The following is a 25,750-nucleotide window of genomic DNA, read 5'->3' as shown; positions in this document are numbered from 1 at the left end:
GTCAGGAGGAAAAAGAAAAAGGAGATGAATGTGCTTATCATCGATAGCATATTTCGGGGTATTTGAATTGCATTCGAGATTCGGGGGCGTTTAATTTTAGCTGTATCATTCCACGCGCCTTACAATGATAGCGAAGTTTGCTTACTATATCAATATTATATTTGATAGGTATATTTTATCCAAATATACATGTAACTTTAAACGAATCCGACATTGGAATCTTTGGATCTTTAGACACGTAAATTATTAATATATATATTTTATTTATTTAATGTACTTATATAAATAAAATAAAGGCTGATAATTCCTTTCCAGCTGGACTCCGATTACAAATTGAACGACACTGATCTTAATATAAATATTTCCTCTGAAACTGTAAATACAGAATCCTAAAAAAACTGAAACCGTAAAAAGATGAAATTGTATTAAAGTTTAAAAGGAAACAAGAAAGTGTTTGCCTTGATAAAGAAGTAAATGTTATAACATTCATACTTTTATATTCTAAGCAAGAATGCTCCAGCTCTTGGGAAATCGAGAATAATAAACTCGGCTTCATAAATTTATTATTTATATTAAAATAAGTAAGTCTTTGTAGTATGAAGTTAATTAAGTATATATTAATATCCTCCACACCTACATGTTTCGTTTCCTTTATATCTAAAGGTGTATGTAGGTTATTTAAGCCTCAATCCTGAAAGGTCAAATCCTGATCTTAAAAAAGTAATTCTATTGAATTTTTCATTTCAAAATGTTTTTTTTATCGACCTTGTAAACTGCTAACTCCAAATTAATAAATGTAAGACGAACTAAAGGAGTCAGGTGTCTAATCTCTCCTTTCTTGAAATGCGTGAAGATATAAAAGTGTACTATAATAAAAAAATCATTCAAATAATAGAAACAAAAATGTTTTATTACAACCTTTCATAAGTACATAGTGACGTGTCACTAAAATTCCTTTGCATACTTGACAAAATACAGGAGATCTTTAAAATATAAACTAAAAATGTTATTATATACATACATAAAAAACTTACTCTATGCAATAATAGCACGGCTTTGTTAAATACAAAAATGAAAAGCGCAAAACACCATTTTTTAAGATTTAAAAAGCAAGACTCGTGACCTCAAATGCTGAGTAGGTGCCTAGGGGGAACCTTGGGGGTACCTAGGGGGTGCATTTTGTCACCTAATCATAATGGCGTCTGAGCAACGAATTATAGCTATTACTATTAGTTCACCCCGCATCGCACTGCCAAGGTCACATCGATCGCGGACAGAGACAGAGATATCGATATAGTGTTTCTCTCTCCAATAGAAAAGCGAATTTCCGCCAGACTGTTAGTAAACATAATGTAAAAAATTGTAAACATAAACATTTAGGTAAATGTTTTTAATATAAGTAATTTATTAATATAATATTATTTTTCTAAAACTCGTTCGTGTTGTTTGATGTGAATTACAAAATGTATGGCTATATATAACAAGAAACCTCGACATTGTCATGGGTTCGATTTCTAATCTAATCTAGTCTCTAGTGACATAAACCATACATATTCCTTTGCTTTAGATCATTCTAGAGCAAAGGAATGTCATATTCTATTGAACATAGTAGGATGTGTACTATGAACCTTTTGTTTTTTTTTTTTCAGCTTCACGTTGAAACTGAACGCTTTTTAACTGTCGGCTAGTGTTTGTAGACCATCGAAAAATGAGATTTTCTAAACAATATAAAGTAAATATTAATTTGGAAATTCATACGGTATACGAATACCTGTTTTATTCTTAATAAAAAAACAAGCGTAATAAAAATATGTTAATTTGAAAAGTTATATGAAAATATGAAAAAAATGTAATGATTCAATTATGAATTTTTCACTGTTTAAAGATTTTTCTTTTTCATTGATCTGAGTGGGTCGCACTAAGGATATAATGGTATCAGTTTCTAAAAATATAAGTTTTCAGCAGTTGTTGTACTTTCAAAGTTACGCTTAACTACCTACAAATGGAGGGAAGAGTCTAGTTTCAAGAGACTCTTATACTTTCCACCTAATCTCGAAACATCGTGCATAGTATATAACCGACAACTTGAGAAATTATGTGCCTGAAAAAAGAACGGTTTACTCGTACACTCGTAACACTTTTTTGCAATATTATTTGATTAAAATAAATAGGTGTAAGTAAACTCTACATCCAGCCATAGAGACCATTTAGAGATATAAGTTTTCAAGAATATATTTTAACAACCAATATAGTTTAAGATTTATTTTCTTTAGATTTACTGTAAAAAAAATGTTTTTTTATATTTTTGATACTTAATAGCGTGAGTGCTTCTTCCCTTATATTTCTCGGAACACAAATCTTCGTAAAGTTTTTGCCTAAAATCGGGGCTAACAAGATCCTTAGAATGGTACTAAACAAAAAAGTTGGAATAATTTCTTAGAAATATGTTATTATAACTATACGAATAATTTGAAAAAAGTTTATAATGGTCTACACGATATATAGAGGTATTATTTGAGGTAAAGGCCAGTCGTGATGCAGGGTACAAGCGTGTAACTGTAAAAGCGACAGATTGTAGGTTCGATTCCCACTCAAGGAAAATCAAATTATTAATATTTTCATTTCCTCGCTCTCGTAACGACTGTTCCGCCGTCGAGTTCCACAATTCAACATGCATTCCATGAATTCTGAAAGCTTTTTTCAGATTTCGGCGGATAGTGGGGAACGGAAGTGTCTTTATAGCCTATCCTGTTATGTACGGGAAACAGTGTAAAGCTGAAAAAAAAGTACATACAGAAAAAATATATACTTAACAAAAAAGTAGAGAGTGACTAAATATTTCTTGGAGATATTTATAAGTAAAAGAAAACAATGTTGGTTTTGGCACATTAACAGAGCGAGTAAACGAAAACATTAAATATTTAATTTCCCCGAGTAGGAATCGAACCTAAACCTGTCGCAATCACAGTCGCACGCTTGTACGAGTAACCCTGCGTCACGACTGATCTCAATAACTATAAACCATTAATATTCAATACTAAACAAATATTTGCGCCCGCCCATATTTTCATTAGGTCTGAGAATTTCAGTTTCACTATATAATAGAAAAGAAGTAACAAAACAAGTATAAAAATAATAAGTATGTATAATTCCCTTGTTTCACTCTCCAAAATAAAAGCTTCTCTATACATTAGGTGGAACAAAAGATGGAAGACGGTACGTTATGCTCTCGCAAGTTCGTAGCTGCGCCGCCGGCCGGCACTTTGTGGGTGTGCTTCATTCTACACTAGCTAGACATGGACCTAGACTTTCGATATCGATATATTTTTTATTAGCAATATATCAATTATTAGTTGAAAGTGGAATTAGGTATTTTTTGGGCAAATAATGGTCAGAAAAACGGTCTCTTCATTTGGGCGTGAAACAAAATGTTAATAAAGAAAACAAAGTGTCTCAAACTTTTATTTTTGTAGCAAAGGCTATTCCATATATGTTTTTAGCAGCTAGCTGTACTGTTAAAGCCTCACCCCGTGATAAAAATGATATCAACTAAATGATAAAAAAAGGTTGCAGTAGTCTTATATTCTAAAACAAAACTATTCATTTATAAATTTCAATAAATTATATTTATTTATATTTGTAACTTGAATTAGATATACACTTAAGATTATATTGAATTGTAAAATACATTAAAATCATTAATAGTGATAAGGTCGCCTTTGCATACTACTCTATGTCTTTTGTTTTACTATTTAGTTATGTGTTTGTTTATGTATGCAATAAAGAGTTTATCTATCTATATATCTAAAAATATACTCCATCATTTATTAGTATTGAAAAGAAATACTGCTTTTTTATATTTTTTTGTTATACAACGTTTGTTAATGTAATTCCGCATGTAGCAGAGTAGGCAGAGGGAGAGACACTTCGCTCCCGCCTTTCCTCCGAATTCTGGAGGCATTGCCTATTGAGTGGCGGAATTCAACGCCAGACACCCGAGCGAGAAAATGAAAATATTAAATACTTCATTTCCTCGAGTGCTCAAGTGGTTTAGCTTCAATTGCATTAATTTAAATACATATACCAACATATATAACGACAGAATAAATCAAAAGCTCTACAGCTGGGTAATCACTCGCCCCTCACTATCGCCCGCTCCTCCCTTCAGTCACTCTCGCCGGTCGGAGGCGTGCGGACATTTCTCTCGTTGCCGTAAAAACGCCATAAAGCAATTTCTACTTCCTTGTTTATCCGCACTGCTTAGTTATTGGAAAAACTGCTGTTAACCTTCTAGAAAAGGTAAGAAATCTTTTTTTATAACAAAAGGAAAGCTATGGTAAAAGCGCTCGGCAATTTTCAAGGACGTTTTATTCACTGTCTGCTCTACATTATGTACTATGTGTGTACATTGTACATATATGCGTTGAAACCAGCTTCCTAGTTATAGCAAAAATGAATGAGAGTAGGTATGTCGAGTATTTTTCACGAATGATTTTCGTTCAGATCATTTTAATTAGTGCAGTGTTTTTTTATCTAGTATATGACTTATAAGCCATATATACACATTATATGTATATATTTATATAAACTTGTATGTTTGTATATACTATTTTTACGTTTATGTAAATTTTTACCTATGCTTCAATACTTTCTTATAACATTTCATGAAACTGAATTAGCTACTATATAATAGATTGTATCAATTTTTGTGGGCTTTGCGATTACCATATTATGCTACTCAGTAAATATACGATAAAATCATGCAATTCTTATTTTCTGTTGACTTTAATGATAGCATAGATATGTACAAGTAACCTTTTAATATAATATAAAAACTTACTGTGGTTACTTCAGTGGTTAAGAAGCTGTAAGTGTATATAAAATTGTACATAGCGATTTCCCCCAATATTAAAAATCCAGTGGAAATTAATTATCTAAAAAGTTTTATTGATATTATAATTAAATTAAAATTATATTATCAGAGACATCTCTCCGGTTAAATAATTTCCATTGATGGATTACGTCGCACCACCGACACGCCCACCCGCGATCATCGAACCCCGTTGAAATCAGGTCATGTTCTCTGTTTACATTCATCTTATATTCTGTGAAATAATCTAAGCTATCAAAGCTTATATTTCTTTTGTTGTAATAATAGAGCAATATTCAATACTATTTTGGGTGTGTCTAGGGTAAAATAAAATGTTAAAACAAAAGTAGGAAGACATTGTATGCTTGTATATTCGCGTAAAGCATTACAAGTATGAAATCAATTATTATTATGCTTAAGATGTGTGAACATTCCTTAGATTCTGGATATTTATATATAATCAAAAAAATAATTCTAAAGAATATAATCAACATAACATATTATGTTGATTATATTCCTTAGAATTTGTGATATTTCATCACTCAGGAATCTAAACAAGAAGAATGCAGTAGCAGTTATTTGTGTCAGAACTGTTATCAGTTTCTTTATACAACCCCAATAAGAGATTATTATGCTGTGTACGTGACCTTCCTCTCGTATTATCGACTGTTCTTGCGGAGGTCATCTGAGACATCACATTTCATTTCTTGTCTTCAGGGATTTGTTTAAAAATTTTCGAATGCTTTTCCTCTCAATGTTCGTAAGTCACAATCGCTCTTTTTAAAAAAAAAACCTTTTAAAACTTTGCATTTTATAAATAATGTTAAATAAATAAGCTATAAAGGAAAGCATCTGAATTATGTAGTACCTAACGATTTTTATGTTTTAATATGTAATTGGACATAGGATTCAATATGTAAATATTATTGAAGGCCTTGGCGCATCGGCACAAGTGCGTGACTGTAAACTGGTTGTGGATTCAGTTCTTTGCCTTGTAGGTTCCTCTGCCTACCCCGCTATGTGCGGGATCCAGCGTGAAACTGATTTATAAATATTACGTGTATTAGTAGTGGGTCGGTTCCCTGTACAATAAAACAAAACTCAAAACGTCCAAATGTTTAAACCAAAATTAATTATTTTCCAAACAACCTAATTGTACCAGAAAAACGAAACAATACAAATCACAATTTTTATTTATACTCTGAGATTGAACTTTGGAATATAATGTAAATAATTTTCTCCATTGTTACGAATGTTATGCTTGAATAATTTAATTACGAGAGCTCTCACGTTTCACGTAGCTGGTTGCATGCAACCCACGCACCCAGTACTGTGGCGAACAAAGAAAAATATGCTGCAGCACGTATTCATTACTTCAATAGCGAAATGTATGTTAAACTAAATTCGTTTCAAGCTTAACCGTTCGAAATGGCTTTTCGTTGTAAAACTTCAAGTAAATCCTGGATAGATGTTTGTGGTTCTATTTTTTAAAGATCTTTTTAAAGGTTAGTAATACTTATAGCATATATAAGTTGAAAAGAAAAAAAAACGATCCCCTGTGGGACATTTTATATTATATTGCTGATAGTACGATACCATAATTATTATTATAGATAAAAAATGCTTTAGATATATATAACTTTGGATATGGCATTAAATGAACTTGGTTCTTATCTTCTGTGTGGTATATTCTAAACATATGTAACTAACTTTGCAAAAACAAGTTGTTTGTTACTTTACTACATGCTATACATTTTGTTTAATTATTTACAAATGATATAAAAATTTATCATGCTATAATAATATAAAAAAGTATTATATTATTCATATTTCTTAAATACGAGCATAGAGAATACGCTACGAGCTACGGTAGTGCTACGTCAAATGTCTATAATATTCTCTTACTTGAAGAGGCTTAAATATATAAAGAAATACATTGAAGTATTTTTATTGATTATGATAAAATATATATAAGAAAAGTTTATTAATTCCGTGCGATAAGTAGCGAATCGAGGAGTATTATGTATAATATTTACTTTTTCAACTACATAGTTCCATTACATCAAAGATTTTTATGGGGTGTTCATGGGATCTTTTATTTATATATTTTTTTATTTTTTCTTGAACAGATAAATATACCTTATTACATAGCGTATGTAACCTAGATTTGTCCACAGTATTCTTTAATGCCATTAATAGATTAAGCCTAACAAGTTAGACTTTAAGTAAATAGTTGCCTCATACTGAGACTTCATAGTAAATTAGATTTCCTTCATAATTTTACGAAGTGTACTTCGTAAAAAATACTACGTCAGTTTTTATTATATACGAGGATCGGCACTTTTCTTAAATCTACAATTGTTTTGTATAATGAACACGTTTTAGGCGTTTAAAAATTAATTATAAAATAATTATAAATAATATAATAAAATTAATAAAATAAAATAATAAAATTAATTATAAAATTTAAATATAAAATAAAATATAACTGTTAAATGTATATAAGTTTTAAATTGTTTTTATATAAAAAAAAAAAATACCTTGTGTGTTAGATCGTGTAACTGAAAGGTCATTTTGTATTTAACCCGACAGCAAAATATAGACATCAACATTGATAATAGTTAAATATTTGCTTACTACGTCTCGAATTCCACAATATAACATCAACCGATACTTTTAACTTATAGATAATTGACGGACAAATTGAATTTAATATTAGAGTTTTATCTGAAGTATAAGTAGTTGTATATTTTTGTTACAGATCCGGCAGCACCACCCCCACAGTGGAAAGTGTTTAGTGTTGTGTTGAACAAAAGATCAAAATGATAGACGATAGTTGAGCTTAAACGTTATATTTAAATTTTCATCGCCAAAATGTTTACAGAAGAGAAAATAATGATATCAAACAAGCACTAGAGGGCGCTACCGCTCCAAAACCACCTCCAAACTATCAATGTTAAATTACAGACTCGTCTCTACGCATTTCTTGAAGCAACCATAACTTTTCTAGACTCTCCGTACGTACTTACAGACAATAGTGCCGTACCAATATGTGCCGAGATCGAGATATGTCGGTGAAAAGTAGTGATATCATCAAATAAACACTTAGAGAACGCGTCGAGGCATCTAGTGTAGGTCTCCGGCAAGACGGCGCGCGTATTCGCCCCACCGTTTCGTTTTATTTCTTTCATTTTGTTTTACATCAAAGGATAAGCAATAGCCCAGTTTCATTGGTAGTCAATCACCGAGGGTCTCGGCCGGCTTCGGGACCCGGCGTTACACTGGCCAGTCAGAGCCGGCACAGCATTTCTAGGATCTTGGAGTCAATCGTAGGCGCTGCCAGATATTGCATTGTAAGTATTCTTCTTTCTCCGTTTATATAATATTTACTATAATGATGAGAGACTCCACGGAGCCTGTTGCCGACCTACATGTAATTGTTTGATGTAATACTCGACATCGTTTCTTATATCTCATTTGGAACACTGCCAACTACCTAATAAACAAAGGTGACTTCACTAAGAATATATGATGTTTCATTGAAGTGCTTCAGTGTCGGATGTAATTTAATTTCAGAACCACGTAACGGCCGATCGCTTTTGGAATTTGGGAAATTTAATTTCGAGTTAGAATTTAAAATCTGAGGCGAACATGGTTCTTTTGGAAATTAATCAGGTACTTGTAAAGACAAAGGCTGTGGGGTTTTCATTATTAGAATTTAATATTACTTAGTTATCTTAAACAATATATTATATACTAACTAAAGTTTATAATTTTTTTATTATATAATTAATATTTATATATAGCTTTATATACGCTTCGCTAAGAGGAGAGGTTACTGAAAAGAAGTAGTCATTTTCTGTAAAAAATACGGTGTTCTAGATATTTCAGTAGCCTTGCTTACTGTGTAGGTCCTTTTGTACAAAATGTGAGAACGCTTGGAACAAACATATAGATTGGTCACACTTAGAACTATTATTGGCTTTGAAAATGTTTAAAGTACACTCGTACAAGTTACTAGCGCTACACGACCATACCACATCAGACGATCACACGACATTGTATCATCCGCAAGAGGCTTAGATCGAGCACACTGTACTGACCTCACTATTCTAATACAAACACGCGGTAGGGCTACGGGCACGACTCTGAGTGCTCGAGCGAGGGCCGGGGTGTGATATCGGGGCTCGCGTGGCGTGCGCCCTGCTGCGAGAGCGAGAGGAGGAGAGAGGGAGACATGGCGGCGCCGGAGTGCGAGCGAGAGGCTCGCAAGCGCCGCGAGCGCCGAGACTCGGGCTGCGCGCACGAGCGCAAGGAGCGGAGGCCGCACAGCGAGGAGAGGACGCCGCCGCCTCCTCCGCCTCCGCCTCTGCACGACTACAACAGGCTCGAGGTGAGACACTTTAGTATTGCTTACTCAATCTAGATAAAACTGCCAAAAGTAATTGATATATCTAGAGTTACATAACTATTCAAACATTTTAATATTTTTTTAGTATAAGTACTCAATTTTGAAGTCCACGCAACAACCAAAAAAAAAACTCAGACCCCGAGGCTAGGATTACTTATAAATCAACTTTATTCTCAAAATTGTAGCTTAATATATTTTATAACTAAACCATTATTTATATTTTTTTTGTTATTTGTTTCAGTCTGAACGTCGAGCGGAGAGATTATCTCGAGCCAGACGTCCACAGTACGGCGGCAAGAGACGCAGAGCTACCGCGCGCCTCCCTCGCCAGCCTAAAGAGAACGACAGGCACACTGATGAGACTAGAAGCGGTACACCACCGCATTTTGAATACGTCGTGCAACAGAAACCTGAAAGTGAGCAGTTATTTTATATATTTTTTGTCTTTATAGACGTTTTAGTTTTCTTTTCTCTGCTCTGGTAGACAAAGGCGAGGAAATGATGAGACGAGGAAAAGTTAGTTTAAAATAACTTATATATTTCTATATTCAGTATGTGAAGAAACTGAGAGATCGTTCAACGTTGTTAGCGCGAGCATTCGCCATGAGGAGGCAGAACATGCGCGACGCGACGAAAGAAGTGAACCACCACGCCGCACTCAAACCAGCCCCAACCGACGTATTGAGAAACTTAGCAAAAAGGTAAAAAATATAATTATATTTAAAACAATTTATATGTCTTTTGGTTTCGTTGATTCAGAAGTTAATTTTTTTCTGTGCTCCAAGGAAGTTTATCCTTGGATATTAGATATTGATTTCAGCTTGTTTATAGAGATATCAACCTCCATAAACAAGTTCCTAAGACAAGACGATAGAAATATACTATAAGAGATGTGATTATTTCCTTTGTGGTTCTTACGTTTTAAGATATTAAGAGCGTTTAAAAAAAAGCTTTTCGCTTTTTGAAAGAGGACCGAGTATCAACAAACTCCGTTTTCAACACTATTTTTTTTTTCTTGCAACCTCCATTGTCAAATAGTATGAAGTCTTTTCAGCGTTATTGGACAATAGAAGAGGACTTAAATGAATTTTCCATCGAATTTATCCAGCTTCATTTTTCCTCGAAGCTATTAAAATATGTTCGATATATAATACATTTTGTTTAAACGATGCGATAATTATCTGTGGGTATTAGGTTACTAAGCTATGTCGCAATTATAACAATGATAATATTCGTATTTGATCGATCGGTGAAAGGGCATTGTGGGGTCATTTGAATGTACAAATATGGGCTTGTCACGAGCTCATATCAAACAGTCGTTTCAATAAAAATCGTTTTAAGTGCTAGTACCTAAATCAATAGCGTCATTGAGGATCACAGAGAATCAATTCTAGAAACATAAATAAATAAAACTAATTAAAAAAATCTCATCGTATATTTTATTTTTTATTTTTCATCATTACTTATTTATATATTAATTCTTTATAGCAAACCATACATTAAATTATATAACATAAATAATCACATGGTAATTTAAGTTTGTCTGTAATCTAATACGTCTAGAGAGAATTGATTGACTTGTGGTTGCAAGCTGATTATGCAACTTACATAACATGAGGGTAATTCGATACTTTTGCTTACATAAGTAGTATTTACATGCTACGTATATTTAGAGTACGTAGGTATATTTTTTTAGCTTCAGGTTGTATCCTGCACATAGCTGGGTAGGCGGAGGGAACGGCGAAGGGAGTCCTAGTGTTAAGACACTACAAATTCTAGAGGCATTGCGTGTTGAGTGGCATTACCAGAACAAGGAAATAAAAATATTACATATTTCGTCAGATATTATTTGTGCTATTCAAGAAATTCCGATATATTTTTTTAACAGGATAGAAATTGTATATATAAATACAATAGTCCCAATCGTTTCGAGAATCTTAAATATGATTAATACTTTCAAATTTTACAGAATCCATGCTGTTTACATCTTATTAATCATTAACATTCTCTATTTCTAGATAAATGTACTCAAGAAGAACATTGCTAAATACGAAACCGATTTCGAAGCTCAAAACGGGCATGCCATTACCCAGGGTGATCGTATGACGGACGTCCATCTGGTCCGGATGTATGAAACTGTTCGTCAGCTGCAAACCGAGAAGCGTTGTATCAAAGCGGATCCCGTTGAATATGCTTTGAAGGTGCAAGCGGAGAAATTGCAGAAAGAAAGAGATGATAAACTAGATGCGGCATTGAAGAGCGACAAACCTATGACAGAATTGGTACGGGATATAGAAGAGGTAAGCGTAATAACTAAGCTTCGTTATTTATTTTATATTAATTTTATTTATGTATGTTATAACTAGCTGCTGACCGAACAGTGCGGCCGATGCGTTGTGGCCTCATTGAAGTTAGGCTTTCTGAACTGTTGCGCATTGTTCATTGGGGAAGAAAGTAATCTAAAGTAAAAAACATGCCAAACTCAAATCTGCACAGCCGATCTATAGCTAACTTTAGAGCGGCCACGACTCATCGGCCGTACTATAACTTCATTTATGAGAACATTATGACTGCAGCTCCCACATAGTTATCTAAAATAATCACTAGGTGAGAAGTACTTTCATCTCACATACACTCGTATAATATTGTTATTAATTTAAAATTCAAAATTTCAATTAAATATTTTAAAATTCCAAGTGGGTAGAAGGCTGTCGACAAACAGGCGGCAGAGCTAACGTGCCGGAATCGAACTGGACACCATCGCAGCTAGCTGCAGAAAAGTCATGTGTACAAAGAGCACTCCTACGCTTAGAAGCAGCGCGTGGAAGACCTCCAGCACATTCGGAGGAGCGAGGTGCTGCAAGGCATTTGTATGAACGATACAGAGCTGTCAAACGAGCTTTGGCCAGCTTTAGACCGGACGCTGTAAGTATACAATTTTGAGTTCATATTATTTTCAGAATATCTATTTTCAGTTTGATAATTTTATAATAACATGTTGATTATGTTCAGAATATTGTAAGATAAAAATCGTAACATGTAATTAACAAGCGTTTACGATTTCAATTTCAAACCTTTACGGACGTGAACGGTTTTTTGGAATGTAAAGTTGCAGGATTTCGCCTTCATATTTAAAAGTGTGTATCATTTATGACACATTTAAGTTTACGAACTAGCTCTGACTGCAGGTACAATGGATTGTTTATACATATATAAGTGGAAGACATATTTATAGATACATCACTTCTTTCTCAACTTTTTACTAAATTCTAAACAATAATATTACACAAAGAATAAATTGTGTTAAAGTATTTCTTGTATATATTTCAGATTATTGGCGGCACCAACGGCGAGCTAGCTACCATCCACGAACACGAGACCATGCTGTTCAACACGAGCGTGGACAGCTCCAGCGACTCGCAAGAGAAACCTTCAGATTCTTCTCAGGTTGGATATATTATAAGTTTATTTTATGTAGTCTCTTATACGAAATTATATCTAACACGGTTATTATATCACGATGTATCCCGTTCTTAGCAATATAGGTAGAGGGAATGAAGTATCTTTACATTAGTGCCCATTAAGAAACTTCTATACCCCACTTTTCGCCGAATTCTCTATTATTCGCATTACTTGTAGAGTTGTGTAACTCGATGCTGCGCTTTGCCTCGTTACCAGAGTGAGGAAATGAAAATATTAAATATTTCACTCTCCCGAGTAGGAATTGAACCTACAAGCGTCGCGTTTACGGTCACATGCTAGTGCCCCTCTTCTGCCACGATTGCCTCTATTGTTTGATTATATTTAAACTATTTGCGATATTTGTAAGTATATACTTAACATATAAATATAATATTTTTTACTTATTTGTAATACATAATTTACAGGAAACCATAGACACTCCTCTCCAATCACCGCCAACGCGCGAGGGCGTGGAAGAGATGCCGTCTTCCACCTCGTCTGCCAAGTCTGCCACGACCAGCGAAGAAGCCCCCAACGAGGGCTTGCATTGTATGGGACTTGAAGATCTCACTAGAGCTCTGACAGAAGCTAAGATGCTTAAATATGTGAGTTTATGTTCCAATCATTATTTCTACCTTGATGCTGTATCTCGCATATAGCAGAGAAGGCAGAGAGAACTTAGTGTTCACACTTCGAGTTCACATTTCATGTTAAGTGACGGAACTCAACACTTTAAACAGAAGCGGGATATTGAAAATAATTAAATATAATCATTCACTCGAATGGGGATTCAACCCACAACCAACGTGCTCACAGTGAGGCGTTGTCTCACCGCACCATGATGGTGTCATTATTTGTTTATAATAACTTTATGATTGTATATTATAATTTGTATTTGGCGATGAATACATGTAAACCAATTATAATATGTGGGTATTTCGTTAAATATATCGTATAAAACGTATAAAAATTTGAACGTAACGAGACGGGAACCTCCGCGGCTGTTTGGAAACCGCCCAAGCACTCTAACCACCAAGTCATTTAATTGTTTTTATCAAACTACTTTTTTTGGCTAAGTTATTACACGGCTGGTTTCCAAAAGGTGCAGGTTCAAGAGTTACAAGTACGTTAGGTAGTAAGTATTTTAGATTTCCTAAAGTAATTTTAAAATAAAAAAAAAATCTTATCAGATTTTACGCCGAAGCATCAAGGAGTATGAAGTTAACTTTGAAATGCAGAACAGTAGAAAAGTCCAAAGAGACGACAAGAAAGGACACGAAGAAGAGTATCAACGGTACAAGACCATTAAAGCCAGAATAAAACTGCTCAACGCATTAATAAATAAACAAAAACATGCTTAAATTAACTATTTACAGTACATTTCCTTAGTATGCTTCTACATTTTTTTAGTTTTTTTTAGTTAGTTTCAAGCTGTATCCCACATATAATGAGGTAGGCAGTGGGAACCTAGTGTTAAGGCACTCTGTTCTCTTCGCGCACCGTCTAATTTTCGATGTGTGTGCTGAGTGACGGAATTTAACGTCCTCTTTAGCTTGTAATCAGGGCGAAGAAATGTATTTCTCCAAATAGGAATCAAACCCACAACCGTCGTATTTCCATACACTGTGCCGCTGTGCCACGATCTCTAATCATGCGATATATTTATTTACTTATTAATATTCTTCATGCAAATGATGTAACTTTATTTTATATTAGGTATATATAGATAGCCCTGTTGTATGTTATCTTTCAAAAATTTAGATAAAATAAGAGATATTTAATTTATATAAAACAAAAATCTGTAAGAATTGTTTTAATACAGCAATTTCAAATAGTTTTATTTGTAAAATTGTAGAAATTAATGTTTTTTATTGTAACAGTCGAAAGTTCTATTGCAATATCGATGCACCCATAGTGTAGATTATATAATAGTGAAATAAGATGGCAAAAATAAAATCATATTGTTTTTACTATGGAAAAATATGATTATGTATAACTCAAAAATACAACGAAATTATAATTCATCAAATTAGGATCAAAAATTGAAAAACATTTTTTGCCTAAAATTAAAAAAATACAAATATTCTTAATTGAACTGTAAATAGGTATAATTATTAATAATTATTACGTCTGTAGTATATACGTACTGTTATTATACTTACACCAAAGGTATATCTAAAGAAATTTTCCTTTCTTTTGTATTATTTTTTTTCTGGAGCGGACTACCTGCCCCCCCATTCCTATGCTATTGTACACTGCATGTTGTTATATAATATAACTAAAACCAGTAGATTTTAATACGAACGCGATTAAGAAAAATTATAATGTCATTGATGAGGACTTCTTATCTAGAGTTGTAGGTTCAAGGCTCGAGAAAAAAGGGGAAAAATGATAATAAATTATTACTTTTCCCTTTTACAAGAAAAATATGAAGATCATTAAAAAAATTTTCTATCTAAACAATTTTAGTTTAGAAACCATTTGTTCTTTAAAAATGGTCACCTGGTCAAGAAAATGTTTATATCCATCATTTAATGATATTAAGTATTATCTATGTAATATAGAAATACAGAAAAATACTTAATTATACGGAATTTGACGTGAGATAAAGCCTACATAGGTTTTAAATGATTTTAACTGACCAAAGTATATACGTGGATGTTTGTATGACAAGTGTATCGTACTTAGATCTCTACAATGAATCGGATTGCTTAAGCGTTTTTATTTATGTTTTAAATTTATGTCTTTAATTTTTTTTTTGTTATATTTAAAAAATATATTAAGTAGTTTTCCTAAAGATCTTATAAATATATTTAGGTGATCAATAATATTTTATTTGGAGAGGCCTATGTCCAGCAGTGGACGAGGACATGGCTGATGATGATGATGATGATGATGAATATTTAATTACGTATCTAATGTATAGATTAATAACATCATATAATTAAACTTTAACTTAAATATAAGGATAATATAAAGATGTGACATTCATTAAATACTTTTTAAATGTAAAGTAAATATATTTACACTTTTGGAGACTATGTGTGGTTGTAATACATTATTGAATGTACTGATACTTTTAAGGGTAGGTGTACTCTTGATAAAATGGTTTAAGAGCGGCGTTGAGTTTCGCCACTCAACACGCACTACCTCGAAAAATTGGATGTAAAGTGGGTCACTAAGGGTGTGTCTATCCTGCTAAATGCGGGATACTGCGTGAATATGATTGTAATAAGTGTACACTAATCCTTAATGGTTATATTTCATATACATATATCATATATGGTACGGCCGGTCTTCAGGAGTAACATCGCCTACGTCTAACAATAAGATCCAGTCCATACATCGCGTACCTTCTAAGCTAATAAGACTATGTTATATATAATTTACTATTTTATTTCACGTTAAATGTTTTTTCGTTGGGTTATATAATAAATAATATCGATACCCATATTTTTTTCTCTATAAGAGAAATGAAAATTTTAAATATGCCTAGTCATAAGAATTACCTGTGATTTTATAAATTATCGTATTGGATCTTGTACGACAAGACTTTGTTTTTAATCGATGTTGTAGTGTTTTTTTTGTAATATATTTTTAGTTTATTATATTAATTAATTTTATGGTAAACGGAATTTTCATATAATAGCATTATAATGTATCTGATTTCGCCGGCTGTAAATAAAAATATTCTTTTCCTGAGAAACAGTTTGTAGATCTATTGAATTTGACACTGATGAAATGTGAATTATATAAGGAATATTATAATATAATAATGATATATCAGTTACTCTCCATTTTCTACGTGTCGAGTTGTTGCCTGACTATAAAGTTGAAATACTTGTGTTATATTTATGAGAACTTTTAAATAGAATATGACTTGGTCTATTTTGTAGGAAGCAATACAAATAGATTTAATATTACTTAAAAATGTGAATGACTGATGAAAATACAATGCAATTTGCAATGCAATACAAATTTTGGCTTAGGCTAATCTCGTTATCAAAGTAGCGATTTTCGCACCGCCCGCTACTCACTTATTATATACAATACAGTTTTGGCTTAGTTGCTTAGAAATGTCCCTTCAATATTACATACTTACATACATTATAGATGAATAATCTATCATTTATTTTTTCACTTTTGAATATAATCATATTTGTAATTTAGCAAATGGCGGATTTGGACTCAATCCATGTATTAATTATACTGTAAGAGACAATTTTTTAAAGAACGATTGCATTTCATCAATTGTAATATATTTAAAATATACCTTAATATATACTGCAGTACCTATACTTAGTTAAAAAAAAACAGTATGTAGTGCTCCATCAATTTTATTAATGGATGTTCAAAATAAAATTATACAATAAATTTGTTATCTTTTATTTTCCATTTCTTTCTGCAGAGACAATATAAATTCTTATTTAAAAATAAAAATCAAAATTTGTTTCAAATACACATTTCAAAGTGACGGTAGCTATAAAAAAATATATTTCTAGGACATGCATTATGCGTTATATGTTAAAATGGAAAATCTAATATACATATAGTTAATAAAAGTAATTTGTAAATGTCCAATTCGTACTTTAACTAAAAAAATTGCCATAAAATATTGACATTTTTCTAAATATTAAAAAAGTATATAAAGTGCTTATGCAAGTTAATCGTTTCATTTTTACACTGAGAAATAGTAAAATGTACTTATTTTTATTATATTAATTTAATTCTTTTTTAGCAAAAATTGAATAGCTTAAAAATAAATACAATTAAATTAATTAATAAATGTATAAAACACAACATAGCTAAATAAAACAAAAACAAGTCAGCGCTCCGGTGGCGATGACGGTGTCGACATGTTTAAGGTCGCTTTAAGATAGTCCGGGGGCAGCATAAATGCTATGCGGACAGAGCCATCCATGAAAAAGGACTCTTCCCTATGAGCATGTGCCATTACGTGCTTCTTTGTCACTGTTTTTCGGAACACAGGCAGAACAGGATCCACTACTTCTTCACCATATTCTTCTATCGCGATGTTCACCATACCTTTAGGACGACAATCCACCGACGTCAGAAGCAACAAAACCACAGTGAAACGCCACATTATTTAATTCACTTCACATTAAATTTCTACTATTTAATTAATATTTAAGTATCGTAATGTCTTTGTGACTGCGCTCTCTTAGAGTTTCTAAGCTTATCGTTTCAACGCGATCTGTCGAGATGTCTGGAGAATTCCAGCCAATACGACGTTGATATTTGTAAATGAAATATGCTTTATGATAGCGATTGGTAGAAATTAATATATTATGTGTTATCAGTTCGTAATTGGAACTACGACGTTATATTGTCAAAATTATAATATACTTAATAGGGATAAGCGAAAGTTAGTTGAAAAACAAACAAACATTCTAAAGAGTAGAGTAAGAGTACCTAAGCCTTATCCTGAACTTTTATTTTAATTGTCATAGTTCCCCACTTATTGATGCTAGGTTTTAAATTTAAAAAACTATTTGTAAAAAATATCAAAACCTAATTGATTGATAATAATATTATTTGCTACTATCGCATATTCGAGCTCGAAGGAAAGCACTGCCGTAACATCCTTTTCTTAAACTATTTTGGCGTATTTTCGTGCCCGTATTTAAATCCTTCATTTAAAGCTTTTAAATGATCGTCTTTTAAAAGCTTTCGACACTGATTCACTCACGTACTCACTCACTAATCATCAAAATAGAACCAGTACTTTCCGTAGACTTAAACAGTTGATATTTGGTTGGTTTGGTATAGGGTTTAATGCCAACATAAAGTGAAAACTATCAAATATAGGAATATTGAAGAGCTGGAGTACCTTGTGACCCTGATGAAAAACTGTAACAGCCCCGCCAGGCTATTTTAGATACTACCTTTGCAAATTTATTGAACGTGTCGAGATTCTTCGTTTGATGTACAAAATTAAAGGTCGGGAGTATCTGAAGAATCATAAGAGCTGGGCTATGTCGCTTTAACAAAAAATGTCGCTTTAACAAAAAATATTCTTGAATTGAAATTGGAAAACCTAACATACCCATGATCTATAGTCACAAAATTTACATTCGCCAAAGAGAGAATCAAATCTATGTATATAATCATCACACGTACACTGTAACTGAACCATGATGGTGCTTATTAATTATTTAAATATGTTTTTATGTTATTTAGGTATTATTTACTGTCTGTTTGCACGAGAATTTCTACTTAAGCGCTTACACTGATAACCCCGGTGGTCGTAGACATTACTCTGGGGTCAGGTCGTTCTACAATATAGCGACTGTAATTCGCCACTTGAAGTACTCTATTCTGTAAGCACACGTCACACATTCATACGAATAGTGAATATTTTATATATATTTTTTTGTTTCATGCTGTATCCCGCACTTGACAGAGTAGGCAGAGGCAGAGGAGTTAAGTAGCGCAACTCAACACCGCGCTTTGTCTCTACACCATAGCGAACAAATGAACGTGGCGTTTACAGACAAATCTTTGTACCCCTGCGCCAAGATTGAAAATCATGTTGCTATTCCACATTTATGACTTGAGCAAATCAAAAAAACTGGACAAGCGCGAGTCAGGCTCGCCCGAGGGAACCGTACAAAAATTGGAGGTCTCGAGCTTTTTCTGAAATGAAGCTTAGCTTAGCCAGAGCCCTTTCATCTCCCACCTCACCTCACCTCACTATTATTTTTTTGTATTAAACCACAAATCTATAATTTTGAGTGTTTTCCTAAACCAGTATTACATGTATATGATAGCTGCCAAATTTCATAACTCTAAATCAATTGAACTCTATTTATTTATAGTGTCGTTTATTACGATATTATAAGTAAATGGGTTCCTTTTTTCCTAAACGATACGGAAACCTAAAAAGGAAAAAAATAGTGAAAATGTATATAATTTTAATTTATAACATAAATAATGAAATATGTAAGACGCGAATCTCAAGATAAGTTAATTTAGCCAGCCACCTTTTGTTTCCTTTTAATTTTTTTTTTAATTTACGTAACAATATTTGATGAATTAAGATAACTGTAGTGACATTTTTCATAGAGAAATGTCGATCGTTTTAAGAATAATCACATTTTATGAGTCAGCAGTCAACACCGTGTTAATATTATATATAACGACTAAGATCATGTAGAGCTTCAGTTGACATACGACTTCAGGGTACAAAAGACGTGGTTTCTGAGCAATTGTATAAAATACAACAAAATGATTTGGAAATCAATTATAATCGCATTCCTTGCAGTTGGTAAGTGTAAAATGTGTTTTTTTTTTACAATTTCATTTTAAATAAGTTACATGGATTGAAATTGTTAAAACAAATTGAAGTAATAACAGTTTTCTCAAAATATGTTTATTGTTATTGTAGTAAACGCTATATTTTTTTTAATTTCTCGAGCAAATTTGTTGACAATTAGGACTTAAATTACTTCAATCGGTCTAAGGAGGTAGGTAGGACTTAAATTACTTCAATTCGATCGGCTTTTTAATATTAACCTTGTAAGTATTATTAATTACGTACTAAAGGGCCAAAACATTTTTTTAAGTATATCAATGTATTGCAATCTATTTATGGGTCACTTTCATTCTCTGTTTGTTATTGAAAAAAATATATAAGTACCTTTAGAGTTAGAGGTCTTGGCGCAGGCCGACTTGACACAGGACACCAGCGTACGACTATGAATGTGACATGGTGTGGATTCCATTCCCACTCTAGGATATGAAATATTTTTTATTTTTCTCGATCTGGTTACGTAACCAAGCGCGGCGTTTAGCTGTGCTTACTATAAAACATATAATTCCAAATCGTATCGTATAGCAAAAATGTAAAATCCATAAAAACATATAATTTTAAAATGTTCAAAATATATTTTTGCCTCGAATTTGAATTAACGATCATAATGTGCAGTCATACACATATTACTGCCAAACGATAACATCAACAAGATACCTAGATACTAATCTCATTTCATCTTATTGTCTAATTTAGCGGACAACGTCTGGCTATAGGTAATTCACCTACGTACACTAAAGGGTCAAGTCTTCTAAATTCTAGACAAGCTATTTGAATAAAAAATAATTTGAATTGACTTTTGAATCATTAAATTATCAAAAAGCTCGGTAGGAAGTTTCTGACGAAACCTATTGCGTAAAAAATAAGATGGTACGGACTTCGATTTCAGCTCGAAGAATTTTTTCTACCATATTTTCTTTCTTCGTATCATCTACTTAAACAAAATTTGCTAAACACTAAATTTGCTGTCTCTACGGATAGGCTATTAAAATAATTTCAAACAATATTCAATTGAGTCCAACGTTGTTTATTTATATTTAATCTTCTAGTAATAATTTTTCTCAACTCTCAAGTAGGCCTGTAGTAGACCTGTCACTAGTAATCAACAAACACCCTGAAGGGTGAATTATTTAATATTGTGATAGCGACGACACTCTGCTACGTCCGAAACCACTTAATAAATCTATATTGGTACAACGGTCCATCTTAGCTCGTTCGGTGCATGGACCAGTCCCCTCTTCCTGTGCAACACTACAGACGATTTATCAATTTACCTCGACGACGACTAATATAATAATACCAATCCAAATGAGTTAAACAGACTATTTTACAATTGTTTCCTGGACCCTTTCTATTGTTATTTTTATATACTTATTTAATACTAGCGGCCCGCGTGAACTACGTTATTATTCATTTCTGTCTCCATGAGTACCTACGTCCTATAAGTGACGTCCGTGTAAAATTTGAGCCTCCTAGCATTTGTAGTAACGAAGTTTCATACAAACTTTCAACCCCAAATACAACCCCCTAGAAGTCGAATATTGCAAATTCCCGCCTTATCCTATAAATAACTCCTATGCAAAATTTGAGATTCCTAGCACATGTAGTTTCTAAGATTTTGTGATGAGTAAGTGACCTTTCGATTTTATTTTATACTAGGGATAATCGCGTTTTCGCTCGCTTAAAATTATTGTTATGTTATAGCCAAATTATACAAAATCTTTACATAAATTTATTTTTAATACTGTATAATTTCATATAAATCAGTTCAGCACTTTTTGCGCGACACTGGAAAAAACAGCCATCGTCACAAACTTTTAAATTTATATTAAGTAGGAACTACGGATGGTATTATAAATATTTTTTTATTGTTTTATATTTATAAATAATTGTTGGTAATAAGTATATATGTAAATGTCAAATGTCTCCCATTTTATAACGACACATCCCAAAAATTATTTAAAAAAAAAGCAATTTTTCGAAATTATTTACATTGGAATAAGTAAATATAATAATAAAAACATATTAAAAAGATACACCTTTGTAACCTCTCTATCTTAAGATTTCTAAGCTTTACGAGATTTATATAACGAAATAAACAACATAACATAATAATTAAGCGATTAACAAAAGCAATAACAAATATAATTATATTAACTAATAAATAAATAATAATTATTGATCACACAAACGATTGTTTGTTTTAGATAATCACTATATATAAAGGTTACAAGGTTGGTATTGTCGTATGTTTGCGAAGATAAACAATTGTTATTAAAAGTAGCTGATAAATCCGTTCCGATATATCCAATAAGTATAATTTAGCCTTTGAACTATTATTCTTTATGTAGTTATATCATCTATAATACCTATATTTAAAGTAATTATATATATTAATAATAAAAAAAATATTAATATAGTAAGAAGTATTTTTGTGAGTTAAGATAATGTTTTAGAGCAATATTTTGCTAAATAATTTAGAATTAAAACTAGCTAAATAACTTAGAATTAATAACTTAGAAATCTTTCGTGGTCAATCGTCCATTCTTGGACGTATGGGCGTAGGAACTGGGAGGGCCGGGTGGTTTGATGCCCATCCCAAAGTTTTTACTGATAAAAATTTATGCTGAAAAACTAAAATTATATAAAAATATTACTTTAAGGCTAAAGTCAGAGCCTTTTAGAAAATAATTCTAGGTAAGCACCTGCTGGGACTATTAGCGATTGTAAACTTCACGAGACATTCACAAATGAATCCAGATACGTTTGAGTAAATATTTTTGAATATTTGAATCATATTGTATTTATTCGATTATTCTGTTTGTTAAATTAGGTGTCCTCGCCGAGTACAAAATCAGTGAAGACCAACGCCAACAATTCAAGGAAATGCTTAAACAATCGTGTAAGAAATATGGCGCAGAAGACAAAGTAGATGCTGTGGAAGTAAGTTTTTATAATAATTAATTTTTGTTCTAATATTCATAATTATTTTTATGTTGTTTAATTGAATCATCGTCATAAATATATGTATAAGAATACTCTACAATTCTTGCTATATTCTTATTTATTATATTTTAACAAAATTCAATCTTCCATCTATATTAAACTAAGTATAATTTGAGAAAGCTACAGGTAAATATGAATAATATTCCTTAGTTCAAGGTTAACTGAATTCGAGACTTTCTTTCGCAATATAATCCCAGCCTTAGGAGCTTAAAGTTGTGCCACTCATGTTCTTAAAATTGTATGGAACGGGGAACTTTCGCTATCTACCGCTAGCAACCGTAGCAAAGCTACGCGGAAAAATCGTAAACGGAAAAAAAAATGGCGCTTGTACTAGTATTTGGTACTAAAACGAAATATTTCTCTAATAACAAAATGATATATCTTGAATGATACTTAATTCTTATAGTATACGCATTACATATTATACGTTTATTTTCAGGGACAAATCAGATCTTTCTTCGACTGTGTAAAGGGCTTGTTTGACGTTGAAACAATTAAGAAGGAAATTGAAGAAGCCAAGCCCAACGGTGCTCTTGATGAAGTTTTCAAAAAGTAAGTGAAATTTTCATTATATTTTAACCGTCCATTCCAAAACCTAGCATTTTTTATTTATCTAATTTTTTTTTGTTATTTTTAATTTAGTGTTATTATATGACTTTTGTGTTTTCAAAAATATTGTAAAGGTTTGTATATATTTCTCAAGGTATTGTGCAAAGTCACCACAACTGAAGGGCTGCCTGCACAGCCTCACAGCCAGCATCGCCCCCTGCGTGGACCCCAGCGTGAGGGAACACATCGGCGCCGCCGACAACGCCACCGACCAATTCATCGACTTCGTATGCTACAAGGACGGTGACAGAATTGCTTGTAAGTAACCCAATGTGTACCATTCCATACTTATTTACATAAGTATGGTTATTTAACATCTCTTCATAATTGAGCAATTCAAAAATGAATATGAATTCATTTTAAGCTTCTTAAACATAGACACCTAGCCCTTAACCCATATATAATCTCAGATACAACTTCAAAGTACTTGATTGACTGACTAGGTATAAAATAGTAATGTATACTTAGGTTAACTTAATTGCTTTTTCAGTGTTCATTGCGGAAGGCGGCCCTGAATGTTTCAAAGAGAAGGCCAGCTCTATCAACGAGTGCGCCACAAAGATCAAGGAAAGCGTTGGTGGTTTGGACGACGCCAAGAAATTGTCTTTAAATGTAAGTACTGTTTAAATTACTTTCTTAATACTTATCAGAATATGAATGTTTGTTTTTATCATAAGTAGCTAATTTTCGATTAAGCTCTCATACGTAAAAATGCTTTGAATTTAGATTTAAATAAATTAAACATATTTAAGTAGAAAGAAACCTTCGTTCTCCAATTTTCGCCCAAATTCTAGACACTGCGTAATCAGTAGGTGGGCCAAAATTGAAAATGTTGTTCTAGACGCCGAGAAAAATACGCCTGTTAAAAGTGCAACTCTCAATTTTTATATTTAAGTGTCTCATCACGATTTTCGATTTCGAACAGCGAGAATTTTGTATTTCTTATTTGATACTTTGTAGCAATTACACTAATAGTATCGATGTAAAAGTCAATAAATATTCTTGTAGGAAATTAAACGATCTACAAAAAAAGGTCTATTGTTTTTTTTTTTATTTGACTCACTTATAAATGATTCATTCATACCACAGCCGGAAAATGATAACAATAAAAACTATTTAGTCGACGAATCCTGCTCGCTGCGCAGATTTGATTTTAGGATTTACTTTTACTTTTGATTATTTTCTTCTCGAGTGAACAATGCGCAAAAATTCAGAAAACCTAACTTTAAAACGGCCACGACCCCCGTTATAGAGCACTACTATTGAAATTTAAGGCATTTATTTTTTAATTGCAGGACCAATGTGCGAAGTTCGACGAGCTTTCAGCTTGCATAGTGAAGGCATTGGAGGAGTGCAGCACGCCTACCCCAGGGAACATGGTGGAGTCGCTATTCCGATTTGTGCGCAAAACTACCCTCTGCAAGGTATAGTTATTATTTATATGTGTTATAGAAGTTTTTATTTTCCTCGGCATCAATTTATATTCCTGGTTAGATTTTTAAGTAGGTTTTTGAGATATAACTATTCATACATGAATCAACAGTGACTACCGCTTCTACAACTCCTCTTGGACGTTTTTCAAATTCTTTTTATTAAATTATGGTTTTGTCAGCACCAAGAAAACTGACCTAAAGTTTGAGGTCACTCAGTGTTTTAATCAGAAAAAAATTAAACAATTTCAATTTTCTTGCCTTTAATGTTTATGTATTTCATTTTTTCATTGCAGAACAAGTAAACAGCGCAAATATAACTGACAACTGTGAAGAACTGTCATTTAGTGCCATTTAAAGATCATGTACCATTATTAAAACATACAAAAATTTTAATTACAACTTTTATTAACTTACCTTCTGTAACTTACTACTAAGAACAAAAAATTCTGTACATTATAGGGAGAATTTAAATGTAATCGAACCCAAAATATTTTTTTGTAATGGACTTAAAAAGTTAGAACTAATGGCCAACTTTTAAGCAAAGTCCATTATTGTTTGTTATTTAAATCGGTTTATAAATAGAAAAATCAATATAAAAAAAAAAAATTTTAGCTTCACGCTGTATC

At 32.4% G+C, this 25,750-nt stretch overlaps 2 protein-coding genes across 3 annotated transcripts; both read left to right on the top strand.

The window, feature by feature from the left end:
- The first annotated feature begins 4,167 nt into the window (after nucleotides 1-4,167).
- Nucleotides 4,168-17,117, top strand: LOC146532467 (protein FAM13A). Of its 2 annotated transcripts, XM_085196953.1 has the most exons (11): nucleotides 4,168-4,299; nucleotides 7,632-8,223; nucleotides 8,447-8,545; nucleotides 9,003-9,263; nucleotides 9,523-9,697; nucleotides 9,834-9,982; nucleotides 11,300-11,581; nucleotides 11,979-12,206; nucleotides 12,612-12,728; nucleotides 13,169-13,348; nucleotides 13,934-17,117. In XM_085196953.1, the coding sequence occupies exons 3-11, from the start codon at nucleotides 8,522-8,524 to the stop codon at nucleotides 14,102-14,104; spliced, it is 1,587 nt and encodes a 528-aa protein (XP_085053079.1). In that variant the 5' UTR covers nucleotides 4,168-4,299; nucleotides 7,632-8,223; nucleotides 8,447-8,521; the 3' UTR covers nucleotides 14,105-17,117. The 2 variants fall into 2 exon arrangements, with proteins under 2 accessions (XP_085053079.1, XP_085053080.1); XM_085196954.1 differs by lacking the exon at nucleotides 8,447-8,545.
- A 2,763-nt stretch (nucleotides 17,118-19,880) lies between these two features.
- LOC146532466 (27 kDa hemolymph protein-like) lies at nucleotides 19,881-25,517 on the top strand. Its single transcript, XM_085195945.1, has 7 exons — nucleotides 19,881-20,031; nucleotides 22,910-23,019; nucleotides 23,522-23,634; nucleotides 23,786-23,949; nucleotides 24,182-24,303; nucleotides 24,987-25,115; nucleotides 25,418-25,517. The coding sequence occupies exons 1-7, from the start codon at nucleotides 19,992-19,994 to the stop codon at nucleotides 25,424-25,426; spliced, it is 687 nt and encodes a 228-aa protein (XP_085052071.1). The 5' UTR covers nucleotides 19,881-19,991; the 3' UTR covers nucleotides 25,427-25,517.
- Nucleotides 25,518-25,750: the final 233 nt, after the last annotated feature.

This window comes from Heliconius melpomene, chromosome 13 (genome assembly GCF_056956725.1).
Source record: "Heliconius melpomene rosina isolate 202511_hmr_F chromosome 13, ASM5695672v1, whole genome shotgun sequence".
NCBI classification, from domain to species: Eukaryota; Metazoa; Arthropoda; class Insecta; order Lepidoptera; family Nymphalidae; genus Heliconius; species Heliconius melpomene.
The sequence above is the reverse complement of the archived record's forward strand: the minus strand, read 5'-3'. Positions and strand labels throughout refer to the sequence as shown.

Excerpts from the sequence above, each read along its gene's own strand:
- LOC146532467 (XM_085196953.1), top strand. The coding sequence starts at position 8,522 with ATGGTTCTTTTGGAAATTAATCAG. Across the intron at positions 8,546-9,002 it reads TTCTTTTGGAAATTAATCAG|GGCTACGGGCACGACTCTGA; the intron begins GTACTTGTAAAG and ends AACACGCGGTAG. Across the intron at positions 12,207-12,611 it reads CCAGCTTTAGACCGGACGCT|ATTATTGGCGGCACCAACGG; the intron begins GTAAGTATACAA and ends TATATATTTCAG.
- LOC146532466 (XM_085195945.1), top strand. The coding sequence starts at position 19,992 with ATGATTTGGAAATCAATTATAATCGCATTCCTTGCAGTTG. Across the intron at positions 20,032-22,909 it reads AATCGCATTCCTTGCAGTTG|GTGTCCTCGCCGAGTACAAA; the intron begins GTAAGTGTAAAA and ends TTGTTAAATTAG. Across the intron at positions 23,020-23,521 it reads ACAAAGTAGATGCTGTGGAA|GGACAAATCAGATCTTTCTT; the intron begins GTAAGTTTTTAT and ends GTTTATTTTCAG.